Raw genomic sequence first — 23649 nt, 5'->3', positions numbered from 1 at the left:
AGCAAAATGATGCGTACAAATGGAAAATTGCATGCTTTTCTCCCAAAGACAAACTGATATTCCTCTGAGTATTTTAATGGATGAAAATGTAACTGCAGGCTGCAACATTAAGAGCCTGAAGGGATGTCATTTATTTTTCAAATGTAGCTAAACTAGTTTGGTCTTACGTGTTCGGTCTTTGTTCCAGGCATGACAGGACAGAGGCTCCAATCCAAAGCTATAGAGGGACATGTTTCAACAACAAGACCCTGGAATGCACCGCATGTGTTAGAAAGAGTATGCAATCATGAGAATGTGACTAAAAAAAGGAAGGCAGAGTGTTGTCAGTTTGGATTACTCCACCCAAATATTCTTGTTTTAATTTTTCAAAAATGTTATTCCTCCTCTGTGAGCCTATATAATCACTTTCAACATATTCATTCAGATGGTACATCACATTTTCCAAGATAAAGAATCATCACCAAAACACAACATTTACACAATTTCAATTGTTTTAAATTAATTTTACAGACATGTTACAGTGTTCAGTACCAGAAAAGAGCCATTCTTCATCCAATTCCCATTAAAATTACCAGTTAAGTTATGGTACATTGGTATGACTGAGCAGTGATTACAGATTTGCACAGCAAACAACATAACCTTACCCTACCTGACTTTGGAAAATTGACCATGCCCTCACCTTTATCTGTTCCTCTCTTTTGCTATAGTGTTATGTCCTCTATCCTTGAGCTGGAGAGCTTTTGGAAGGCTATGTTCGTGGACTCTGGGCAGTCGACACGAATGAGATTGAGCAGTGGCAGGAAGGGCTGTAGATGCAGCAGGGAGGAGATAACAGAGGGTGTGTTTTTATGTTCTGATATAGTCACCTGGCCTGTGCAGTCTTAATCCTTATCATTAAAGTCACCATGAAATCAAAATAGATTTTTTTATATAGAATATCGCAGTGTTTATTGTAAATTATTTATGAATTTTTTAAATGCATGTTTCTTTGAAATCTTTAATCAAAATAACTTCCGCTTCCTCTTGCAACAACATCTCCGATAACCTGTTTACATGACATCACAACAATAGCAAACCACAACCATCCAACAATCCAATTGCCACCATTTTGTTCAGTTTAGCTTTAGTTTCATTTTCATAGACTTTTAGTTTGTTTCCCTTCAGTTACTTGTTTCCTTTGTTCTAGTTTCCCACACTAATCTATTACCATGGACATTCATTAACTATCACACTTGTTTGTATTCTGTTCATTATTATCCTGTACTGCATATTTAAAACTTCATCAGTTTGGTTGCTTCTTGGTCTCGTATTGTTTGTGTTTACACCCTGTCTCGTGTCACTGTGGATTTCTTAAGTTTATTTTGTGTTATTAAAAACACTTCTATCTGAATCTTCTTCATCGTCATTGCACTTGAATGTGACACCAATCAATTCCTGATAGACAAAATCAAGTCCCACACATGTTTTCTAGTTTGAGAAGCCATTTCAGTCAGATATATACAGCACAACAGGGAAGAAAATGCGATCACAATTTCCGTTTTACTGACTTTAACTAAAAGGAAAATCACTTGTTTATTTTATAGATACTGGATAATAATTTAATATGAAAAAAATGTTTTTTGCATGAATATATAATTGTATAGGCCTAGTTCACTCAAAAATGAAATGTTGTCATAATTTATTTACCATTTCTTTCATCTGTGGTCATTTATTCACCATTCTTCTGTGAAGCATAAAGTAGGCCTATACAATTTTATTCCAAAAGAAGTTAATGGTCGCCAAAACTCTTTTTTACTTCCTTAAAACAAAAAGTCATTATGAGGGTGAGTAAATAATTTCAGAATTTTTATTTTTTGGGTAAACTCACCCTTTAAATTACGTGCTTACATTATACTCACCATAGATAATTACATAGAAAAGTAATGTCTTCTGCTTATATAGCCTCATTTTCCTTTGTAAGTCACTTTGGATAAAAGTATTTGGTAAATGAATGTAAATGTTTAGCTATATAATGTTACATTTTGATTAAGGACCTCATTACCAGCAGTGATGATGTGCTAGTGAAGTATTAGTTTAGTTGAAGTCAAGAATGCATTCACGTAGTAGGCCTATTTTAAGGGGGAAGTAATGTAGGCATAATAGTCAACCGTTCAGATGCACATATCGTCCGACTTAATTCTAATATTGCGGGGAGTGCCCCCTCAATGTCAGTGGTGGTTATGACCCTGGTTGAATAAGGACAACGCAAGCCTGGGTTTATGCACAGACCATTTAACATTTTCAGCTGTCATCAGATCCAAATCACACAGGGTCACCGTGTTTTTTGTTTAAATGTCACTGCCGGAGGAGTGTAAAATATGATTTAAACATTTAGCGCATGTAGCACATCACGTGCAGCAGAATGTAATAAATTAGCTGGTTGATAACCTCGATCTTCTCGAAACACAAAAATAAGCACTTGCCCTTTAAGGTTGTGAGGAGTAACGGGCTTCCCAGATCGAGGCGCATTGACGTCAATCGTTGTTTGTGATTGGTCATAACCTTTTCCGGTGAGGCATCCATCCATCCAAGGACTGTGGGAAAGCCAGTGTAAACGGAGTAAAACACGTCGACAAACTCATCGAAGCGTCTCAGGTATGAATATTTAAAGGTAGAGGTCTTCGCTGTAACGTTTGTTGATATCGATGTGTAAGTCGACAGGCTCGTAGAGAGGTTACTGTAATGCCGTCGGCTTCCGTTGTTGTGATAATATAGCTTGCAAGATGGCGTATTTTGCTGCTTGACAAAACTGGTTACAGATAGCACAGAGCTGCAGGTTTACGCTGTTTAACGTTTAAACAAGCGCTAAGTGGGGTGTACTTGCATCGGCATGTGTTTTATGCGCTAAAATAATGTTATGTTCACATAACCGAATAGCGTAATATTGTAAAATGCCTGTGGGGATGTGTGAATTGCGTATTTTATGAGCTCAGGAGCCCGGACAGGGACAAGAGACCACAACATACCTGCCAAAATGCAACACTTTCGGATTATTTACATGGTAGCTGAGAGACATAACGTTAGCTGACTGATTTTTTTACTGGATTTTTTAGTCTCGATGTAGCGTCATGTGCGAAGTATGGGAGCCATGTTAGCCGTTTAACTTTTCACTTTGACAGCACCTCCTTTGAAAGTGTTTTAATGTTTATTGGTTTGCAGCAATATGTCTATTTATTAGCACTGGTAGTTTGTTTTTTGTTTTATTAGGTTATGATCACGAGGTCACATGGTCAAGAAAGACCTGATTATATAAGAGGATTTTAAAATGTTAACTGTTAGGCCAGGATAAGTCATGGAATTGAATAAAATCTTGATCATTTAATTTTTTTAAGGCATTTTATTCAGTTGGAATTTCATCAGTTGGGAAATTATTTTTGTGAGTCTAATCTTTCCAAAATTATTTTTCATATCCCATAATGGCAGATGACTGGAAATGTAAATTTTTTTTAAATGTGTGGGAATATTGTAACACTGTAACTCATGGTTGCGATTTGAGAAACAGATTTATTTACTTTTTTTTGTTGACAGGATTGTTGGAGATGATTTTAACCAGAGGAATATCTACACATGATCTGATAATGAGTGTGTGTGTGTGGCCTGGTAAACCCTACATTATGGGGACAAAATGTCCCCACAAAGATGGCAATATCTGAAATCCTTGTCCTTGTAGGGATATTTTTTTGGTCCCCATGAGAAAAACAGCTCATAAATCATACTAAGTGATGTTTTTTGAAAATGTAATGCAGAAACATTTCAGTGATGGGTAAGTTTAGGGTTATTGTAATGGGATAGAATATACAGTTTGTACAGTATAAAAATCATTATGTCTATGGAAAGTCACCATAAAACCTGAAAACACAATGTGTGTGTTTAAAGAAGATACAAAATGCTTGCCAACTGTATGCGGCTCATACCACAAATATATTAGATGCATGATTTTAAGAATTTCCATAATAATTTGGTATGCACAGGAAATAGTTTGTCTTAATGTCTTTAGTCAAAATCTGAAAATTTGTTTCCCCCTTGCCATTACATTCTTTCTCTGTTGACGGCATTGGCAGAACATCCTTTAACCACCTCACTCCACGTGTTAGTCAGCTACAAGCTCGAGATGGTGAGGAGGTGTGCTAAAATCAAGCCCCGCCCTCTATAGGTCACATTTTGTTGTTTGTCACAACAGTTGTTTATAACTTCCGGTTCATGAGGATTTCACAATGAAATTAGTGAATTGCACTCATAGCATTACACTCTACTCTTAAGAGGTGTAGCTATCATCAGATCTTCACATTTCACTTGTTGGTCTAAACTACTAGTTGGTCTAATGATATTTAGCTAAGGTTTGGATTTGCTCCAGATTTCTTGGGTTTCATAAGCTGATGTGAATTGCATGTTTCAGGTCAGCAGGTCACCATGGCGTCCAGCAGTACGAGCAGTGAAGAAGAGAGGAGCTTGCGGGAGTGTGAGCGCTACGTGCAGAAGCACAACATCCAGCAGCTGCTGAAGGAATGCATTGTGCAGCTGTGCACTGTCAGGCCTGAGAGGCCCATGCTTTTCCTCAAAGAGTGCTTTGAGAGGCTTGAGAAGGTTAGTCATTTTCTTTGGAGTAAAACCACATAGGCTTGGACTCTTTACAGATGTTCTTTACTCTTGAAAAGTGAGTTTCAGTGCCGTGAACAAAGTTTATGTCTATCAGGAGGAAGCGAAACAGATCAGCAACCAGCAGAAGTCAAGCTCTCGCTCAGACTCCCGAGAAGATGAGGTGTCTCCTCCCATGAATCCTGTTGTTAAGGGCCGACGGCGCCGCGGTGCCATCAGCGCAGAGGTCTACACTGAGGAAGACGCAGCTTCTTATGTCAGAAAGGTAACTAGCTTCTTACTTTTTCCTAGAAATTTGTATTTTATTCAGAACTTGTTGTCATTCTTTCAAAATCGCGATGCATAATATTATTGGCATGCTGAATTCTGCTTTCCCTGCAGTTGCTGTTTACTTAGAAATCTTTGTTAATTTACAGGTCATTCCTAAAGACTACAAAACTATGGCTGCCCTTGCTAAAGCGATTGAAAAGAATGTGCTTTTTGCCCATCTTGATGACAACGAAAGAAGGTACAAATTTTATTTTGAATAGTAGATTGAATTATTCATTGTAACTAATAAAGTATTTCATTTACTGATAACAACTTATTTTACTCTTCACAGTGACATATTTGACGCTATGTTCTCAGTCACCTACATTGCAGGAGAGACTGTCATTCAACAAGGTTAGGCTTCTTTTCAGGAGGAGCTGAGTGTGCAAAAATGGAAAAAATATTTATACTAATAAATTGTGTTTCTAATTTCAGGGGATGAGGGTGACAATTTTTATGTTATCGATCAAGGTGAAATGGATGTAAGTGCAATTCTAAATTGATGTTGAATCAGGATGTAATATAATAATACATACATGTTTTTTTTTACTTGTATAGAGTTATTAAAGTGCTCCTACTATGCTTTTTCAAATATTATCTTTCAAGCAGCTGTTGGTGAATGTAAAAGGTCTGCTTAATTGTAAAGATCAAAGTTCACAACAAATAAAGTTATTGTCTCTTAAAAGGAAAGATTCTGAAGATTTTGATTCTGAACTGCCGAAACGAGTCGTCAGTCTCACTTCCTGTTACAAATCTACGTAACAATGTAACACATTTGCATAATGCCAGCCTGTGATCTTCATTAGCTGCCTGCAAATAAGGTCTAATTAGTACTTTGAAGTGCCATCAAACTGTAGTTGTAGCCAAAGCCTGGAAGAGTTTGGTTCATGTTGTCGTTTTCTGCGCTGTGAATGCATTTCAAAGGATGAGGATTCAGGCTCAAATTGACACGGTAAAACCAAGACCATCATTACTGTTTGTATCACTGTCTATACAAGTGCTGAGAAAGCCTCCGGAGCTGAAATTCAGATATGGTAATGGGCGTTTTGTTTTTTACGAGGGTTTAGAGAGCCTGAATCTTCGAACAAACCGTTTTCAGACTCTTTGAGAAAGGAGGTAATGTGCAATGTATATTATGAAAAAATAGTATTTGACCTTTGGTGCTGTTGTAGGAGACCTCCAAAACACAATTAGGATCCTTTAAATTAGCATAACAGGGGCTCTTTTACATTTGGAATAATAATGACTGAGATATTCATTAGCACAATTGTTTTTGATAGGTGTACGTCAACAATGAGTGGGTTACCAGTATTGGCGAGGGTGGCAGTTTTGGTGAGCTTGCTTTAATCTACGGCACTCCTCGAGCAGCCACTGTCAGAGCAAAAACTAACGTCAAGCTTTGGGGAATTGACAGAGACAGCTACAGGAGAATACTCATGGTTAGTACACTATTTAACTGATAATTGCATGGTATGACATTATACAAACAACTTTTACTTTTTAATTTTGAAGTGTTTTGTGATTTTATTTATTTTTTATCATTGGTTATTTTTACTTTATTTTATAAAGTCTTTATTTTATAAAATGGCCACATTTTTTTTCTCTTGCTTAAAGGGTAATTTCGGCGTTTTACAAGTAAAGCCATGTTTTAAGATCGTTTCTGATGAAATCGAACGGTTAAGATTAAAATTTGGACACATGCTGCTGTCCCGAGAATTTTAGGTTTTTGTGTTAGCACCCCCCCACCTATACAATGGTTTCATAGGGGCACTGGAACAATCATTCATATAAACTCACTGATATGCTCACGCAAAAATCGGTGCAAAAGATGCTTTCCAACAGGTGTTTTACCATTCGTTGTAAAACTGTGGACCTATTTTTCCAACGCCTCACAACTGGATATTCTTCCGAAAACTACGATAAAACCTGTTGGAAAGCTTCTTTTGCAGCGATTTTTGCGTGAGCATATCAATGAACACCCCAGACCACTCGGTGAGTTTCACGTCTTTGTAAACTAAAGTTTAATGCGTTTATATGAATGATTGTTCCAGTGCCCCTATGAAACCATTGTATAGGTGGGGGGTTGCTAACACAGAAACCTACAATTCTCGGGACAGCAGCATGTGTCCAAATTTTAATCTTAACCGTTGATTTAATCAGAAACGATCATAAAACAGGGCTTTACTTGTAAAACGGCGAACATACCCTTTAAAAAAAATTTTATTCTGTGTTTAGGGAAGTACTCTAAGAAAGAGAAAAATGTATGAGGAATTCCTTAGCAAGGTCTCTATTTTGGGTGAGTTTAATGCATTTCTTTTTAGGTTATGTATGTTTGCAGGCATGTTTTCATAGTAAACTGTGTAAAAAAAAAACAAAAAAACATAGCATTTGCTTTTTGTGGCAGTGTAATGCAGCTTAATAATGCTGTAAGCAAATCTTGTGAAGTGCTAACTGATGACATGCTAACATCTTGTGAGCAGAGTCTCTGGATAAATGGGAACGGTTGACGGTTGCTGACGCTCTCGAGACAGTCCAGTTTGAAGATGGCCAGAAGATTGTTGTGCAGGGTCAACCGGGAGATGAGTTTTTCATCATCCTTGAGGTAGCTTTCCATGCTCATTTTTACACAGTTCTCATCAACAAGTCTTTGTTAATTAGAGTCTTTTGGTTTTGTATACTTTTTTATCTTCACATTTATGCTCAATTACAAACACAAGTAAATAATGAGATTGTCATGGGAGAATAGATGTATTGAATAAAACTTGTGTCCTCAGGGCTCGGCAGCAGTCCTGCAGCGGCGGTCAGAGAATGAGGAATTTGTGGAGGTCGGAAGACTCGCACCATCTGATTACTTCGGTAAATGTGTTTCTCTTTACTCTCTGGAAAGCTTATCCCAGTCATATCCCAGAAATTCTTTTGTTAATGTAATTACATATTAGCCGCTTTTCCCCTGTCGGGCCAGTGCGAGCCAGGGCTAACAACGTGCCGACGGGGCCAATAGCCTCGGACCTCAAGCACCAAGCTGCGTTTCTACGGTCGGGCCAGTAGCCCCGCAGCGCTACCTTTAGTTTTTACTTAAAGACTCTGCCGAGGACTGTCCTAAGCCCATCTGCATCATGTATGATGTTTTTACGTTCTTCAAACAGTCTCTGGTATTTTCCATAATCATATATTTAGTTATGATTGCAATGGTTAGCAGAAGTAGCCCTTTAGCATCGCATAAATATATTTCTGCATCATAAGGTGATCAGAATCACCATCAGATCGCAATCGAAAGTTATTTCAAACACTCGCTGGTGTCTGAAAGTGAGTTTTGAGCTGAAAATAGTTTTAAATGTCTTAAGTGTTGAGATTAACTGATAGTCTGGTATTATAACCTGGGAAATGAGCAGTGGCGTTAACCCTCACCGCCTTTGTTCAAGCCCCAGTTGGCCCACTTTGGACCAAGGTATTCGTCGGGCCAAAAAGCCCTGGCCGTTGGAGGAAGCCGCGATGAGGCCGATCAAGCCCCAGAAGTGGCAGTGGAAACGCGACTGGCCCTGGCACGCACTAGCACGACAGAGGCCCAAGAGCGGAAACACGGCTATTGACTACATGTACAGTGTCCATATTAGCGCACCTTAATGTGTTTGTTTCTCTGTTGCTCTTTTCTAATTTTCCTGCATGTTTCATCAGGTGAGATCGCTCTGCTCATGAACCGGCCTCGTGCTGCCACCGTGGTTGCCCGCGGCCCTCTGAAGTGCGTAAAACTTGACCGTCCCAGGTTCGAACGCGTGCTCGGCCCCTGCTCAGATATCCTGAAGAGAAACATACAGCAGTACAACAGCTTTGTGTCTCTGTCGGTCTGAGGCACACTAGGCTCTTACCTCCTCAATTGCAGGGTCCACCAATGCAAATTCGCTTTATTTTCTTACTTTTCTTTACGCATTTTCCAACACCCAGGTGCCCATTCACTTCAGTGTTCTCTCTCTGTCTGTCTGTTTTTTTCGATTTGTGCCGTACGCTGTCGCATTTGTATCCATCCTAGATTTACCATAAGGCTGATTGTTAGTTTTGCCTGAGAAACGAGTCAATCGTTGTGCCACAGATGCCTGTCACGGGAACAGATGTTGAAATAACAAGGTCTATCGGGATTTTCTCTTGCGTCCAAATTGCTTCATGTTTCTGTATAACAGTGTTTGGAATTGAAGGAAAACAGTGGCAGGACTGATATTCATGTAGTATATTTACTCAGTATATTAGGATGTATCTTAATTGAGCCATCGAGTTTCAGATTCAGTTTTCCCTCATTTATTCCAAGCGTTTGAATATAGGGAAGCCAAAGGCATAAATCCATGTGTGTTATGTTGTTTTCTTGGGGGTACTGAAGTAAAAATGTCACCATGTTTATCATGGTGATCAGGTTTGCTCTTTTATTGTTATAGCTGCACATATATAGTGTATGTAAAAGATTATATATTAGAAGTAAATTACCATAACCATATTTTTTTGCACAGTTTGCAATATATAGACCTTTATATAGACCTGCTGGTTCTCATTGTGGCATTTGATCCCTTTGCATTAGGCTTTTTTAATTTTCATTTGGGCGTTTTGCTATACACACAGGCTTGCTCTGGACTCTTATTTAGAACAGACCAGGATTAGTTAAATCTCCTTTTAAAATAGTTTTTTCTTTTTTCACTAGCATTTTCTCCCTTCTGAAATGCCACATGCTGCAAATGCTTTTATTTGTTTGTTTGTTTCCCCCACACAAAGGCGATGTAATCTTATTTTATTCAACATTGTGTTTATGGTGGATATATATACAGAAAAGATATTATATTTGTATGTTTTGTTTAATTGTTTAGAAGAGTCACAGACATGTAATGGCTAATGAAATCTGAAGCTTTGTTGATTGAGTTTGTCCTTAACCCACTAAGATCCCATTAGGGTTTCTTTCTCAATTAGTGTATGTGAACTGCTTCAAAACCCCAAATGTCTTTTTTTATTTTTTTAACTGAAATAGTCTGGTTAATAAACAGGGCAGGTCTAAGAAAAACTGTTTTCAAATAATCACTGTTGTTTTTAGATTGAGATTTATATTATTCACCTTACCTATATAGTCAAACGAAAGTCTTAAAACAGGGACAGTATTGTGTTGCCGCTTGTGTTGAGTTCATGGTGTCTGTATGCCATTAGGGTTGGGATCCATCAAATGTTTGGAAATCGATTTGCGATCCACTACTGCCACCACCTTAATCTCCTATCAGATATTGTTCTTCGAGTTCTCCGAGTTGTGTTTTTACTGGGTTGTACAATAGTGTTATCCGTGTCTGAAGGTAGATTTTAATTATCGCACAGAGATACTCTTGTATTATTTGGAAATAACTGATGTGAATTTTATTTTTTTGTTTTCAACACATCTTGTGTTATGTAATTACAGATATCCAGCTCATTTGTACAACAGTTATTGAAGGCAAATTTTGGTTTTGAAAAGTGCCTGATTTCTTTACTTTCATAATGCGAAGCCAACAGAAATTTTCTTGTAGTTATTTTTCCACTAATATATTCATTAATATTCTATTAGCTTGTCACCTGTATTATTTGTAATCGACAATGTTTTATTTAATCTGTATATCCAGATCCTCTTAGCAGTGTAATTTTATTCAGACTTAAAGCTCCAGTAATTAAGAAGTTTGCACAGGACTGTCCCAAAATTGCTATGTTAATTAAAGAAAGATGTTATATAGATATTATAAAGAAAGACTTATAATTAGTGTGTTTTATCTTCAATATCTGACTCTGTCCTATCAACCACATGGGAGAATTGTTTTCACTTTACTCTGACGCTTGATTTGAGAGCCTTACAGCATGTCAGTGCAGATGTCTAGGAAAATACGATGTTTTCTGACATTCACAGATTTCTGCCCCTCTAGACTAGAATTTCAGAATCAGTCAAATCTTGGTGCTGTAGCTTTAAAAACACAGAATTTGCACCCTTAATTACAGGGGATTCCAAATAGCCTTTTGATTAACCGTTCCACTGTCTTTTCAATGAGTGGTTTTTGCCTTATGATGGGGTTGAATAAATGAACATGTTGAAATTATATATTATTATGAGTCCTTAATGTTAAACTGTGACACCCGAAGATAGGCAAAGATTGCAGATTAGTCTACATATATGGATTGGTCTGTTCATTTAACTTAATTTGATGACAAATGACAAAAAGTAAATCCCTTGTTTTCTGTAAAATGCATCATTGATGTTTATTGTAATTCTCTCCCCTTTATGAGTGCATTAAATAATTTTGTTCCTATACAAATTTTCTGCTTACCTTTTATTATGATTTTTTTATTTTTAAACAACTTCAGGCCATGTTTCTTGAAGATCATTCAGTGGTCACTGGAAATGTGTTTGTATTAGCAACCTCTACCCCCTTTTTTTGTAGCCTGCTTTTCATTCCCTGGTTGTGACTGCCAATTGTGTTTTCTTCGGGAGTTTTCAGTAAAATTGTGTTCTAGTAAGTACAGAGGAATTGATATTTGCTCATAAGATTTGCAACCAGAGCGTAGAGACTCCTGTTCACCCATTCTTCAGTTTAAGCCCTCAACACAGAGAGTTGTAAAATGTCGAGGGACCATTTTTCTATTATGCTTTTTTTGTATAACTGTATGGTTTGATTTCATTGGATGTGCTCAAGTTGTAAACCTTTTGGTATAGATTGTCCCAATGGCAGGTCAAGCAATAAAATGATTAATTCTTGAATATGTAAGCGTCTTCTGTTTTCTGTGCTGTTTTCATACATCAGAAGTATTTCTGCAGTATATCTCTCAAGGACTACAGATTCAAATATTAACACTTACATCCCACAATGTATAATATTTTTATTAGGCTACATATTTTGACATCAAATACCTACATTGAATTAATAGGTATTTGGATCAAATGTATCAAACTTCAATCCTGCTGAAATCTACCTGTAGGCCGTGTGAATCATTCCCACTTTCCACTCCATAAGCAACATCCCCAATTAAGTCTCTATATACTGTATAACAGGGTAATTACAGCAATAATGTTCACTTTTACAAAATAAAATCATGTAAGCGGCTGTTTTGTAGAACTCAAGAAATGTTAATCTGGATTGATGACTGCATCCCGTTTTTAACATGTATATTTTGAGGGCTTTCTTTTCATCATTTCACGAGAATTAATGGGATTTTCCCAGAGATTTCTGTCATTTTGCCTCACCCTGCCCCCCACACTCAACAGGACAACTGTCATTCCAATTGTCACTGGAATGACATTTGTTCTCTCTTAACCCTGTCAGTCACTGATGTACAAATCTAATTTACATCAACTATTTCCTGTTTCTTTAAAGATGTTTTTAAGAATTAAATTTTAATGTGAAGCGTTTACTTTGTCTATAACATGAATATGAATTGGAGAGAAGAAAAGCAGATGGGCTCCTCACGAGACTTCCGAAAAAGCACGAACATTCTGTTCGTGTTTTTTCGGAAGTATCGTGAAAGACCCCCGACAGCCACAGACCGTTGCTGCTGCACAGGCACCTCAACATCACATTTCAGGCTATTTACAGATTCCTCGCTCGTCGGATACTACTCGTGCACTGCAAATGCAAGCCATCAAGTGTGTTGTTGTCGGCGACGGGTAAGGTGTTGAAGAATAAATGGTAAAATTGCTCGTGTTTGTACGGAGGTTTGTTTGGGAAAAAAGCAATTGTTGCGAGGAGCTTGGGATTTGGGGTTGGCACAGCGGTTGAGTGGATTCAGCTCTGACAAAATTGATAATTTTATAATTGTAAATATTACTGTCATTCTTCGAGACTCTGTAGCTGTTATCATTATCGTTTTAAATGAGATTGTAATGAGCATAGACTCATGTTTGGTGGTGGCCGTTTTGTTTAATATATATTCAGGCGTTTTGTCTGTTTTTTTTCAATGTTTCAATTGATGTTTTTCACACTAAAGTAGTAAGACAATGTATTGTAAACCATGCAGAAAATGTATTAAACGGATGTTAAACGGATCTCGTGCAGTGTAGAAATAATGCGCGTGTACGTGGAATCGCATGATGTCATGTTTTACACCTAACGTTACATCACTAGAGCTCTAAAGTAGAAATGGTCCACTCCCCTAAATCACATAGTGCTCGTGAGACTGAACTTTATTATTAACCTTTACATAATTAATTTTTCTTCCTTTATTTTTAACCAGAGAGCAAAATTTACATCGTAAAATCGCATTTGTTGAACAAATAGCTGCATTGCAATTGGTATTTGGTAGAGATCAAGTGAAATGTTATTTCTTTTAACATTACTTATAACGTTATTTTTAAATGTTAAAGTGGTCATATAATCATTACGCAACAGATTTTTGCTTACTGCTTTATTTTGAAAGAAAAATCTATAATTATTAGACTGCAACAGTAGAATGTAAATATGTACTATGAATTTGTAACAATAGCAAAATAATACTAACATTTTAGCTTAAAATACAATTTCTGTAACAATTCATAAGCATGAATAGCTGTTCTGTAAAATTATGAATAATTAAAAAATGTTAAATTAACTTACCGCTGCAACTCTATTGTTGGATGATATTGTTATTATAAATAGTTATATTGAAGGACTCAGAAGCAAAAAAAATCAGTTAAACTGTTTATTATCTCTACTACTATTTGATATGATTTGGATTTGTATCATGGTGTTGGTTAAATGTATGCTTAATTCAAAGTTTCTTTTAGACTGTGGAGAATTAATAATAGCTTCTTCATTGATGCAGTTGATCTTGCAACCGTTAAAGGTTAGTTCACCCAAAAATGAAAATTATGTCATCAATGACTCACCCTCATGTCGTTCAAAGCCCGTAAGACCTCAGTTCATCTTCGGAACACAGTTTAAGATATTTTAGATTCAGTCCGAGAGCTTTTTGTCCCTCCATTGAAAATCTATGTATGGTATACTGTCCTTGTCCAGAAAGGCAATAAAGACATCATCAAAGTAGTCCATGTGACCTCAGTGGGTTAGTTAGAATTTTTTGAAGCATCGAAAATACATTTTGTTCCAAAAATAACAAAAACGACGACTTTATTCAGCATTGTATTCTCTTCCGGTTCTGTTGTCAATCCGCTTTCATGAGTCCGCTGACGTAAGACGAGCTGACGTGTTATCTGGTGCGCCCGAGCTTCGTTTACAGTCTGAGGGAGACGCACGCTGTAAACAAAACAATCTTTGCAAACATTAAGGTGTCTAAGGATTTCGACACAGGGGAAGACTTGCATTTTTTTTAACCAGACATATTTATTTGAACCCGAATACACGGACGCACCAGATAACAGGTCAGCAGCGTCTTACGTCAGCAGCGTCACTGGCCTCGTGAACGCGGATTGACAACAGAACCAGAAGAGAATACAATGCTGAATAAAGCCATCGTTTTTGTTATTTTTGGAACAAAATGTATTTTTGATGCTTCTAACCCCCTGCGGTCACGTGGACTACTTTGATGATGTCTTTATTGCCTTTCTGGGCAAGGACAGTATACCATACATAGATCTTCAATGGAGGGACAAAAAGCTAAAATATCTTAAACTGTGTTCCGAAGATGAACGGAGGTCTTACGGGCTTGGAACGACATGAGGGTGAGTCATTAATGACATAATTTTCATTTTTGGGTGAACTAACCCTTTAAGGGTTTAGTTCCTGTCTCATGATACATACTTTCTGTCATTTGCAATGAGCAACTACATTTCACAGCCGGGCTTCTCAGCCTTCAAACATAATTTTTATTTTGGCCTGTTCACTTTTACTTTCCCTCTCTTTTATTATCACGCTTCCTCACTCTTACTCCTAATTTTTATCACTTTTCCTGTGTCACCCCGCCACTGCATTTCCTGTGTACGCTCTTTACTCCACTTTGTAAGAGTGTGTTTTTCATGACAAGAAGCTGTCATCCTGTATTCACTACGCATCCGGTGGGGCAGTTCATTTGAAAACAGCGCTGTTAAAGAGCTGCTGCCAGCGTGCCATCGACCTTAGGAGTGAACGTGATGTCTAGATGACTAACTAAAGGACTTTTCACAATTGTTTCCTTGATGTGCTGTGAATATGCAGTCCTTGAACCTTCAGTATGAGCGTTCAGAGCATATGTTTATATGTTTAGTTAGATTACCTCTTTTTAATATAGGTGTAGTCAATCTTAGTGTGTGTGGGTGAAGGAAGAAGAAGACAGGGTCGGCGAACTTGGGACTCGCACTTTATTCAGAAAAATAAAAGAACAAAAAAAGGTGCGCTCGTGCGCCTTCACCGTAGTATACCACTACAGCACATATATAAGAAACACTCTGCCCGCTGTACCAGCTCTCGCTGTATGTCTCCAGCTCTCAAAGTTCAAACGACCACTCTTCCCATTTCATAAATAACTCAGTCCATTCAGTAAAAAAACTCTTTCCACTCCGTGTGTAAACTCTACTGGTATCTGCTGCGGGTCGCGTGCGAGTCCCAAGCCACTCTCTCTTCCCGCTCTCTCATTCCTGGCAGCTTATATGCGGTCTCCACGCCAATCACTGCAATCAGACACAGGTGTTCATCATCTGCACTTGACCTACTTACTCACCGCACAGCTCGCTGACTCGTCTCTTGCTACAGACTGCGCGAGGCCACGCCCCCCTCGCCACATACCCCCGTCCGGCCTGTAGCATAAATCCGGACATAAAGACCCCAATAATTTCCCAAAAGCAGGCCAATTCGTCCCCAGAATTACCTGATGCCGGAGGTGCGGGTTAACTGCTACCTCTACGCTATGATTTGTCCCCTAAGTTGAATTACCACCGGCATTATAGGATAACTCACCACCACCCCGTGCACACACCGCACCTTAACCATGCGGCTGTTATCCAATGCCCCCGGTTGAATCAGGCTTTGATGAATGGAGGTTTGGTTGCAGCCTGAATCCACCAAAGCCTGATAAGTATCCCCCTTGATACTCACTGGTATCTGGTACAGGCCAGCTTGATCAGGGGCAGCCTGTCGAGATCGGGGACATCTGTAGCTGGATCGACCCGAATCTCCCGGTCGAGCCTGCTCCGGAACAGCTCACGGTCTTCTTGCTGGCCTTGGAGAAGCAGCTGGAACTGCTGATCTTGCTCCTCCTTTACGGCCAGCAGGGCGTGTTGGTGTTCCCTGTGAAGACTCGCGAGCGTTTGGATGAGGTCCGCAAATGGCGTTCCTGGCGGGTTCTGCATGGCGGCGGCGGTCTTCTCCTTCTTCTCCTGTGGCGCGTCGGGGACCCGGATCAGTGTCCCCACCTCCATCACCGGACACGAGTCTATAAAGTGTCCTGGGTCCCCGCAGCGCCAACAGACCACCCAGGCCTCCCCGCCGCCCCAGTGCCAGGAAGCGGGTCAAGGGATTGCCGTGAAGAGCGCAAGGCTGCAGGAAGCGGGGCGGAGTGGTCAACCGCTGTGGGCCCCCTGGGTGGGCCTCTGGATGCCGGGACAGGCTCCGCCGGAGGCCCCGTTCTCCACTTCGGCGCCGGCCGGGGCATCAGCCCCCCACGAGACCAGGGAAGGGGGACAGGTTTGGGGAGAGAAGGGGACGAGAGAGAGAGAGAGGGGGAGAGAGAGACAGATGGGAGGGGCTCGCCGACCCCTGGGCACGCCACCATGTGATCCTCCACCAGGTGGATGGCCTGGTCCAGCGACGTCGGGCGGTGGCACTGGACCCACTGCGCGGTCTTCTTGGGCAGATTGGCGATGAACTGTCCCAGTACCACCTTGCTGATAACATCCTCGACGTTGCCTCCATCGGTCATCAGCCATCTGCGGCAGGAGTCCCGGAGCTGCTGCGCCATGACGAAGGGCCGGCCGGACTCGTTCAGGCTCAGGGACCTGAACCGCTGGCGATGTTGTTCCGGGGTCCGGCCGACCCGCTGAAGATTGGCGCGCCTCAGATCTTCATAGACCAGGAGATTCTGGACTGGCAGTTGGTGGGCGGCTATCTGCGACTCTCCTGACAGTAGAGGCATGAGCCGCATGGGCCAGTCCACTCGGGGCCATCCTCGGGCCTCGGCCGACCTCTCAAAAAGGTCCAGGAATGTCTCCGGATCATCCTGGGGCCCCATTTTATTGAGAGGCAGGTGCGGGGCCGAGGCCGTAGCTGGATCGGGGACGGCCCGAATCTCCAGGTCGAGCCAGCTCCGGAACAGCTCGTGGTCTTCTTGCTGGCCTTGGAGAAGCAGCTGGAACCGCTGATCTTGCTCCTCCTTTACGGCCAGCAGGGCGTGGTGTTGTTCCCTGTGAAGACCCGTGAGCGTTTGGATAAGGTCTTAAATGGCGTTCCTGGCGTGTTCTGCATGGCGACGGCGGTCTTCTCCTTCCCGGGTTTCGGCACCAGTGTAGTCAATCTTAGTGTGTGTGGGTTAAAGAAGAAGAAGACAGGGTCGGCGAACTTGGGACTCGCACTTTATTCAGAAAAATAAAAGAACAAAAAAAAGTGCGCTCGTGCGCCTTCACCGTAGTATACCACTACAGCACATATGTAAGAAACACTCTGCCCGCTGTAACAGCTCTCGCTGTATGTCTCCAGCTCTCAAGGTTCAGTCAAACGACCACTCTTCCCGTTTCATAAATAACTCAGTCCATTCAGTAAAAAAACTCTTTCCACTGCGTGTGTAAACTCTGCTGGTATCTGCCTCGGGTCGCGTGCGAGTCCCAAGCCACTCTCTCTTCCCGCTCTCTCATTCCTGGCAGCTTATATGCGGTCTCCACGCCAATCACTGCAATCAGACACAGGTGTTCATCATCTGCACTTGACCTACTTACTCACCGCACAGCTCGCTGACTCGTCTCTCGCTACAGACTTCACGAGACCACACCCCCCTAGCCACAATAGGCTATGTGCATTTATATATGTTTATACATGTAACATCGTTGTCCTGTGAGGCATGACATTTTGTTCCTTTTATCTCTACATATAAACTCACTTGACTTGACTTGAGTACTGCAGTCACACTTAGTACTTAACATCTTTTGTATTTCAGTGCCGTGGGTAAGACATGTCTGCTCATCAGCTACACCACTAATGCCTTCCCGGGAGAGTATATTCCCACAGTGTGAGTACATTTTGATACCTTGAACTGGGAATTATTCCTGTGTCTGTGCTGCCTGTGTGTGTCAGTTTACTTCTGTGTATGTATTTCTGAAATGCTCTGAAAAATCTGTATGACCCTCAGGTTTGACAACTACTCTGCCAATGTTATGGTGGATGGTAAACCTGTCAACTTAGGCCTCTGGGATACAGCAGGACAGGAGGACTATGATCGCCTAAGACCACTCTCATACCCTCAAACGGTACTTAAATACGTCATCATAAATTAGAGCCCGACCGATATATCGGCGAGCCGATATTATCGGCCGATATTAGGCATTTTCATAACTATCGGTATCAGCATTTAAAATGGCCAATAAATTAATATTTTAAAAAATGCGGCGTGCAGTGATTCATGTAAGGGTGGCGCTGCCAATAAAGCACATAAAAGCTGTCACAAAGAACTGGCAAAAGCAATTATATGAATACATCAAATATAGCAAGGAGACATTTTAATTGTTTATTAATAACAAGTGTTTTCAGTCATTGTGGGCTGCAAAGATGAAGTTGACGATGCAGACTAGCAATCTTTGAACGTGCCAGAGAGAAATGCACATTTCATATGGATTATATAAGCAGAGGGCAGTCTGTAGTTTTGAATTGTTCTGTTTAAAAATAGACATTTCAATATAGATATTTCTCAGGTCTATACGCTGAGTTTCGGTTCATTTTTGAGACGAGTTGCAGTTCACTCGCCCACGCCTCCGTGTCGAGATTATCTATTGTCCACTATATTTACTTCTTATTTATTAAATCCAGGCAATTGGTTGATGAAACATTGATTAAAATTAAGATACAATTAATACAAAACGAAATTTACTTTAATGAAAGGCTTTGTGCTTTCTGTTCGAGGTCTCTATGAAAGTTCTAAAGCACTTTAGTGCCGCTTTCAGAGCGGTCATGTCCATAACATTGTTTTTTCCTCATAAATGCGACCTCGAAAAATAAAATGAATATTTTATGTTCTGTTGAGAGCCAACGCTTCTACATCCGGCGGGTAGTAGCCTATTACTTTTGATTTGCGCCGTGTAATTCACAGAATTTAGGTCTCTGCTACCAGCCTCTGTCACGTATTGTGTGAGCTTGTGACTATTGCAAGCGTAGGCCTACAGCTGAGGAGTCCTGATTATATTGTCTGCTATATTTATTTTTTATTTATTAAATCCAGGCAATTGATTGATGAAACATTGACAGTAAACTGATGCCTCGTTCTGCTTTGTAACGGGCGCTTTCTCGCATCTATGGTAAACAGCTGTTGCGACGTGAGCAATAACGGCTGCGTCCGGTGTAGACAGTGTTAAAGCTCATTCTGCCTATAACGCTACGCTACAACATCAAGCAATATTCCAATCATTTATATAATTATAACACTTTATATAGGGCCATTTTGCATTAAGTCTATAGTTTCACGGTACATTTTGCTTAAGTATTTAAAATAGTATAAAAGTACTGTACATATGTAATTTAAAACGTTTTCGTTATGATATTATTAATTTTACTTTAGTAAAGAGATCTGAGTTGTTCCTCGACTGGTAGAGATTAGAGGAATTAAGAATACAAATAGAAGATAATATGGTTTTGTTAGTGACACTTTTGATATATTTATTGAAGTTGTTTTATATAACGTGACTAAATTAAAAGACAAAGTCGTTAGTGAAGATTATGCAACAGTATTTAGAATATAATATAATATAACATGCAATGCAAACTAGTTTGGTTACAGCTCAAATGTATCATTCTCATTCTATCATTCACCCTGCCTCCATTACATTTCTGTCACACAAGTGTTTGATCACCACATTTGAGTGATCATTGCGAAACGTTTATATACTTATTCTGTTTGAATACTGTGTATTCTACATAAAGTACCCATCAAAAGTGTGTACACACCAATAGGAAAGTGTGTCTAACTTTTGACTGGTACTGTACAATGATACACATAAATAATATTGCTACTGTACACAAATAATATCGGCCGATATATCGGTATCAGGCTTTTTTTTATTGGTATCGGCATCGGCCCCCAAAAATCCATATCGGTAGGGCTCTATCATAAATGCACCATCATGTTTTTGGACTCTGTTTTTGCTCTGCCTGTTCTTTGTTTAGTAAATATTACAAATAATTCATTATATTTTTTTGCTACAGACTAGCTATGTTTTGAGTTGGCTTGTACATCATATTTCTTTTGAGCATTAGGGTGGGATTTGGGCATGTAGCTAATTGAGTTATTTCTTTGTTCAAATATATACAGTGGTTTTGGAAAATCTGAATTCCCCACCTTTCTTCTGTACCTTTCTATGAAAATGTACATTACCGCTCAAAATTTTGTGGCCAATAAGATTTTTTTAGGACGCATTAAAATTATCAGAAGTGACAGGAAAGACATTTATGATGTTACAAAAGATTTCTATTTCAAAGAAATTGTTTCTTTGGAATTATATTACATTTTATAATATTTCAATACTGATAATGACATTCACAAGAATAAATTACATTTTTAATTAAATTAAAATAGAAAAAAGTTATTTTAACTTATAATAATATTTCACAATATTACTGTTTGTACTGTATTTTTGATCAAATGAATGCAGCATTGGTGAACATACATTTGTAATCGAAATGATTCAACCTCCATTGTAAATCAGGTTTATTGGCAAAATCTACAGACTTTCAAGTGTTTGCAATGAACAAATCAAACAAAAGTAATTGAAATAGCTTAACAAATGTGTCAAGTGGTTTCCCCAAATTCAATTGAAAATGCAACTTTTAATGACTTCTGCAGTCTCAAAATTATTTAATCCCTTCATGGCAAGCATCTTCAGTACTTAGTAGAACACCCTTTTGCTGTTATGACCTGCTGCAAACGAGAAGTATAACCAGACTACAGCTTCTGGCAGCGTTTCTGAGGAATCTTAGCCCATTCCTCATGAGCAATGGCCTCCAGGTCAGTAATATTCTTGGATTTGCATGCTGAGACCAGAGATTTTCTATGGGATTCAAGTCAGGTAGTCAGGTGACTTTGATGGCCACTGTAGAATCTTCCAGGACTTCTTCTGCAACCAAGCCTTGGTGGAATTTGAGGTATGCTTGGGATTATTGTCCTGTTGGAAGCTCCAATGCTTCAGCTTCCTCACTGACGACATGCATTTTCTCTTAGGATTTCCTGATACTTCAATGAATCCATCTTGCCTTCCACACGCTGCAGGTTTCCAGTGCCAGAGGATGCAAAGCAGCCCCAGAGCATCACCGAGCCCCACCATTTTGAACTGTAGACAGTGTTCTTTTCAGCATATGCTTCAATCTTCTTCATCCAGACATACTGCTGCTCCATAGGGCCGAAAATATCCTATTTTGTTTCATCACTCCACTGAACAGAATCCCAAAACTTCTTTGGCTTATTTATATGATTTTGAACACTTTTCTTGGGATTTTGGTCAGTAGTGGTGTATGTCTTGGAGTTGGAATGGAAACCGTATGCGTTGTACGCAGTTCGTTGTACTGTATAAGCTGAAACCTCAGTGCTTGTTGCCACCAAGTCTTGCTGCAGGTCATTTGCAGTCACTCGAGGGTTTTTCTGAACCTGCCTTCTCAGAAATCTGGTTGATCACACTCAACAAACCTAGCCAGTTCAGATTTTTTATGTGTTCTAGCTCAAGCACACCTGGTGCAACTAATGAATTTCTCCTCTGGCCAATGAACGAACACGGTGTGATTATGATTCAGGCTGCATCAGAATTCAGATTGGGATAGGTAGCATTCAAATATTCATCCAGTTACTTTTGCTTGAAGATCGGATACATCACGCCAGTATGGAGACGAAGCTGGCCAATAGGGTCTGTGCAGAGGACCTGTCTGGTTTTTGTGGTCTCTGCTGAGGATCTGTGCCAATGGCTGTCATGTCAACGAGGCCTACGATTACATATAATGCCATGTAATCTGAAATGAATAATCAATGACATTGATTTTTACAAAGAGCCTCCTTTTTCTTTCTGCAGGATGTGTTTTTAATTTGCTTCTCACTGGTGAGCCCTGCTTCCTTTGAGAATGTAAGAGCAAAGGTAAGGATCCCCCTAAGAATACGAAATATTTTCAAAGACATCCCTTAACGAGATCCGCTAGGTGTTAGATGCCTTGTGTTAACCAAATTTCTTTTTGTAGTGGTACCCTGAGGTCCGCCATCACTGTCCAAACACCCCTATCATACTTGTGGGCACTAAACTTGATCTGCGGGATGACAAAGACACGATTGAACGACTGCGGGATAAAAAACTAGCTCCAATCACTTACCCGCAAGGACTTGCCATGGCTAGAGAAATTGGTAAGAACGATTTCCTGGTTATATATATATAAAAAAAAATCTCCTTGAACTTTTTAACGGTGCTATAATGATGTTTTACTATTGCCTTGGGGCTTTGTATCATGTATAGTTGGCTCATTGGATTCTTTGGCTTTGTAGGTGCTGTGAAGTATCTGGAGTGCTCTGCTCTTACTCAGCGGGGTTTAAAAACTGTATTTGATGAGGCCATCCGCGCTGTTTTGTGCCCTCCACCTGTAAAGAAGAGGGGCAAGAAGTGTACTGTATTTTGAGGAACACCACAACTAATTCCTTCACTGATATGCCATGTAAACAGGTTTCTTCCTCTTCAGCTCTGCTGTTATGAACAGATAAATCCAACTTGTGAGGTAATGAACTGCAGACATATATTTCCATGGTATATCTGATGAAACAGATATATCAACATGCCAAATTTGGTTTGTTATCATTAACTTTGCCTTAAATTGTTGGTTTAAAACAAAAATATGTTGGAAGAGAATGACATAAGGCCATGGCATGTCTATCAGAATGAATGTTTAGTTACTAAAGAACAAGCATTGCTAACTGTAAAGTTCTTTGCCCTGTTGCAACAAATGTTACATTTTTTCAGCGTTTTTTCGTGTGGAATTGGAATCGTGTGGCTATTCATATTTTATCTGCAGGTACTTTTCCTGTGTGGGATCTGTGAATGTGTCAGAAGATATTGTGAATAGCGTTTGCAAGTTAAATGTGTGGCCATAGTCAGTGCTCTCACTTGAGGGGTGACGGTAAATACATTCTTTTTTAAGTATTTTACTTTCAGCTTTTATTGCCTGTTAAACATTTCATACTGTACCTGTGTTTTACTGTGAATGTACTGTATGTGATGATTTATTAAACAATGATAGAAATAATACACCCTGAAATATTTGTTTGCTTATAAAATACTGTTAATAAATTTAATACTATATAAAATAAACTGTACTCAGAATTGGCTGTAATGTTTATTGGACTACACACTGCAACTTGCAATGGAAATCATTGTTGTGCCTTATATTTTTTGCTAAACATTTTTCTATATGTGTTGATGTTTGAAACATGATGAAATGTGCCATTTCTGATTTTTGTGCAGGGCTAACATGTCAAATTGTTTTAACACTTGTAAGTGTCCAAATATTTATTTGAAATGTTATTTTACCTCCAAATTATTAATATTTCAATTTCGAGATAAGGATGTGTCTATGTGTGCCATTCGAACATTTATGT

The 23649-nt window shown here is 39.5% G+C and overlaps 3 protein-coding genes across 4 annotated transcripts in view; 2 read left to right on the top strand and 1 right to left on the bottom strand.

The window, feature by feature from the left end:
- LOC143722032 (actin-related protein 2/3 complex subunit 1A) overlaps positions 1 to 23649 on the bottom strand; it is a 147311-nt gene that overhangs the window by 2813 nt on the left and 120849 nt on the right. The window contains exons 1-2 of one of the 2 annotated variants that reach the window (XM_077213085.1): positions 680 to 855; positions 168 to 248 (exon numbers count right to left, since the gene is read on the bottom strand). In XM_077213085.1, coding sequence (XP_077069200.1) covers positions 168 to 231 — 64 coding nt within the window. In that variant the 5' untranslated portion in view covers positions 232 to 248; positions 680 to 855. Of the gene's footprint in view, positions 1 to 167; positions 251 to 679; positions 856 to 23649 lie in introns of those variants that run through there. The other variant, XM_077213086.1, reaches the window with a different exon arrangement.
- Positions 2486 to 11689, top strand: prkar1aa (protein kinase, cAMP-dependent, regulatory, type I, alpha (tissue specific extinguisher 1) a). Its single transcript, XM_077213083.1, has 11 exons — positions 2486 to 2634; positions 4436 to 4623; positions 4733 to 4900; positions 5052 to 5143; positions 5237 to 5298; positions 5380 to 5426; positions 6225 to 6383; positions 7180 to 7240; positions 7425 to 7546; positions 7719 to 7800; positions 8620 to 11689. The coding sequence occupies exons 2-11, from the start codon at positions 4450 to 4452 to the stop codon at positions 8790 to 8792; spliced, it is 1140 nt and encodes a 379-aa protein (XP_077069198.1). The 5' UTR covers positions 2486 to 2634; positions 4436 to 4449; the 3' UTR covers positions 8793 to 11689.
- rac3a (Rac family small GTPase 3a) lies at positions 12404 to 23371 on the top strand. Its single transcript, XM_077213045.1, has 6 exons — positions 12404 to 12592; positions 17980 to 18051; positions 18172 to 18289; positions 22085 to 22147; positions 22248 to 22407; positions 22546 to 23371. The coding sequence occupies exons 1-6, from the start codon at positions 12558 to 12560 to the stop codon at positions 22674 to 22676; spliced, it is 579 nt and encodes a 192-aa protein (XP_077069160.1). The 5' UTR covers positions 12404 to 12557; the 3' UTR covers positions 22677 to 23371.

This window comes from Siphateles boraxobius, unplaced genomic scaffold (genome assembly GCF_051911475.1).
Source record: "Siphateles boraxobius isolate OS27281-9 unplaced genomic scaffold, OSU_SipBor_1 66, whole genome shotgun sequence".
Lineage (NCBI taxonomy): Eukaryota > Metazoa > Chordata > Actinopteri > Cypriniformes > Leuciscidae > Siphateles > Siphateles boraxobius.
This window is presented reverse-complemented; position numbering and strand designations above follow the sequence as displayed.

Coding starts and splice junctions, on each gene's coding strand:
- prkar1aa (XM_077213083.1), top strand. CDS start 4,450: ATGGCGTCCAGCAGTACGAGCAGTGAAGAAGAGAGGAGCTTGCGGGAG. Junction 4,901..5,051: donor CAGCTTCTTATGTCAGAAAG/GTAACTAGCTTC, acceptor GTTAATTTACAG/GTCATTCCTAAAGACTACAA. Junction 7,547..7,718: donor AGTTTTTCATCATCCTTGAG/GTAGCTTTCCAT, acceptor TTGTGTCCTCAG/GGCTCGGCAGCAGTCCTGCA.
- rac3a (XM_077213045.1), top strand. CDS start 12,558: ATGCAAGCCATCAAGTGTGTTGTTGTCGGCGACGG. Junction 12,593..17,979: donor TGTGTTGTTGTCGGCGACGG/GTAAGGTGTTGA, acceptor TTTGTATTTCAG/TGCCGTGGGTAAGACATGTC. Junction 22,408..22,545: donor TGCCATGGCTAGAGAAATTG/GTAAGAACGATT, acceptor TTGGCTTTGTAG/GTGCTGTGAAGTATCTGGAG.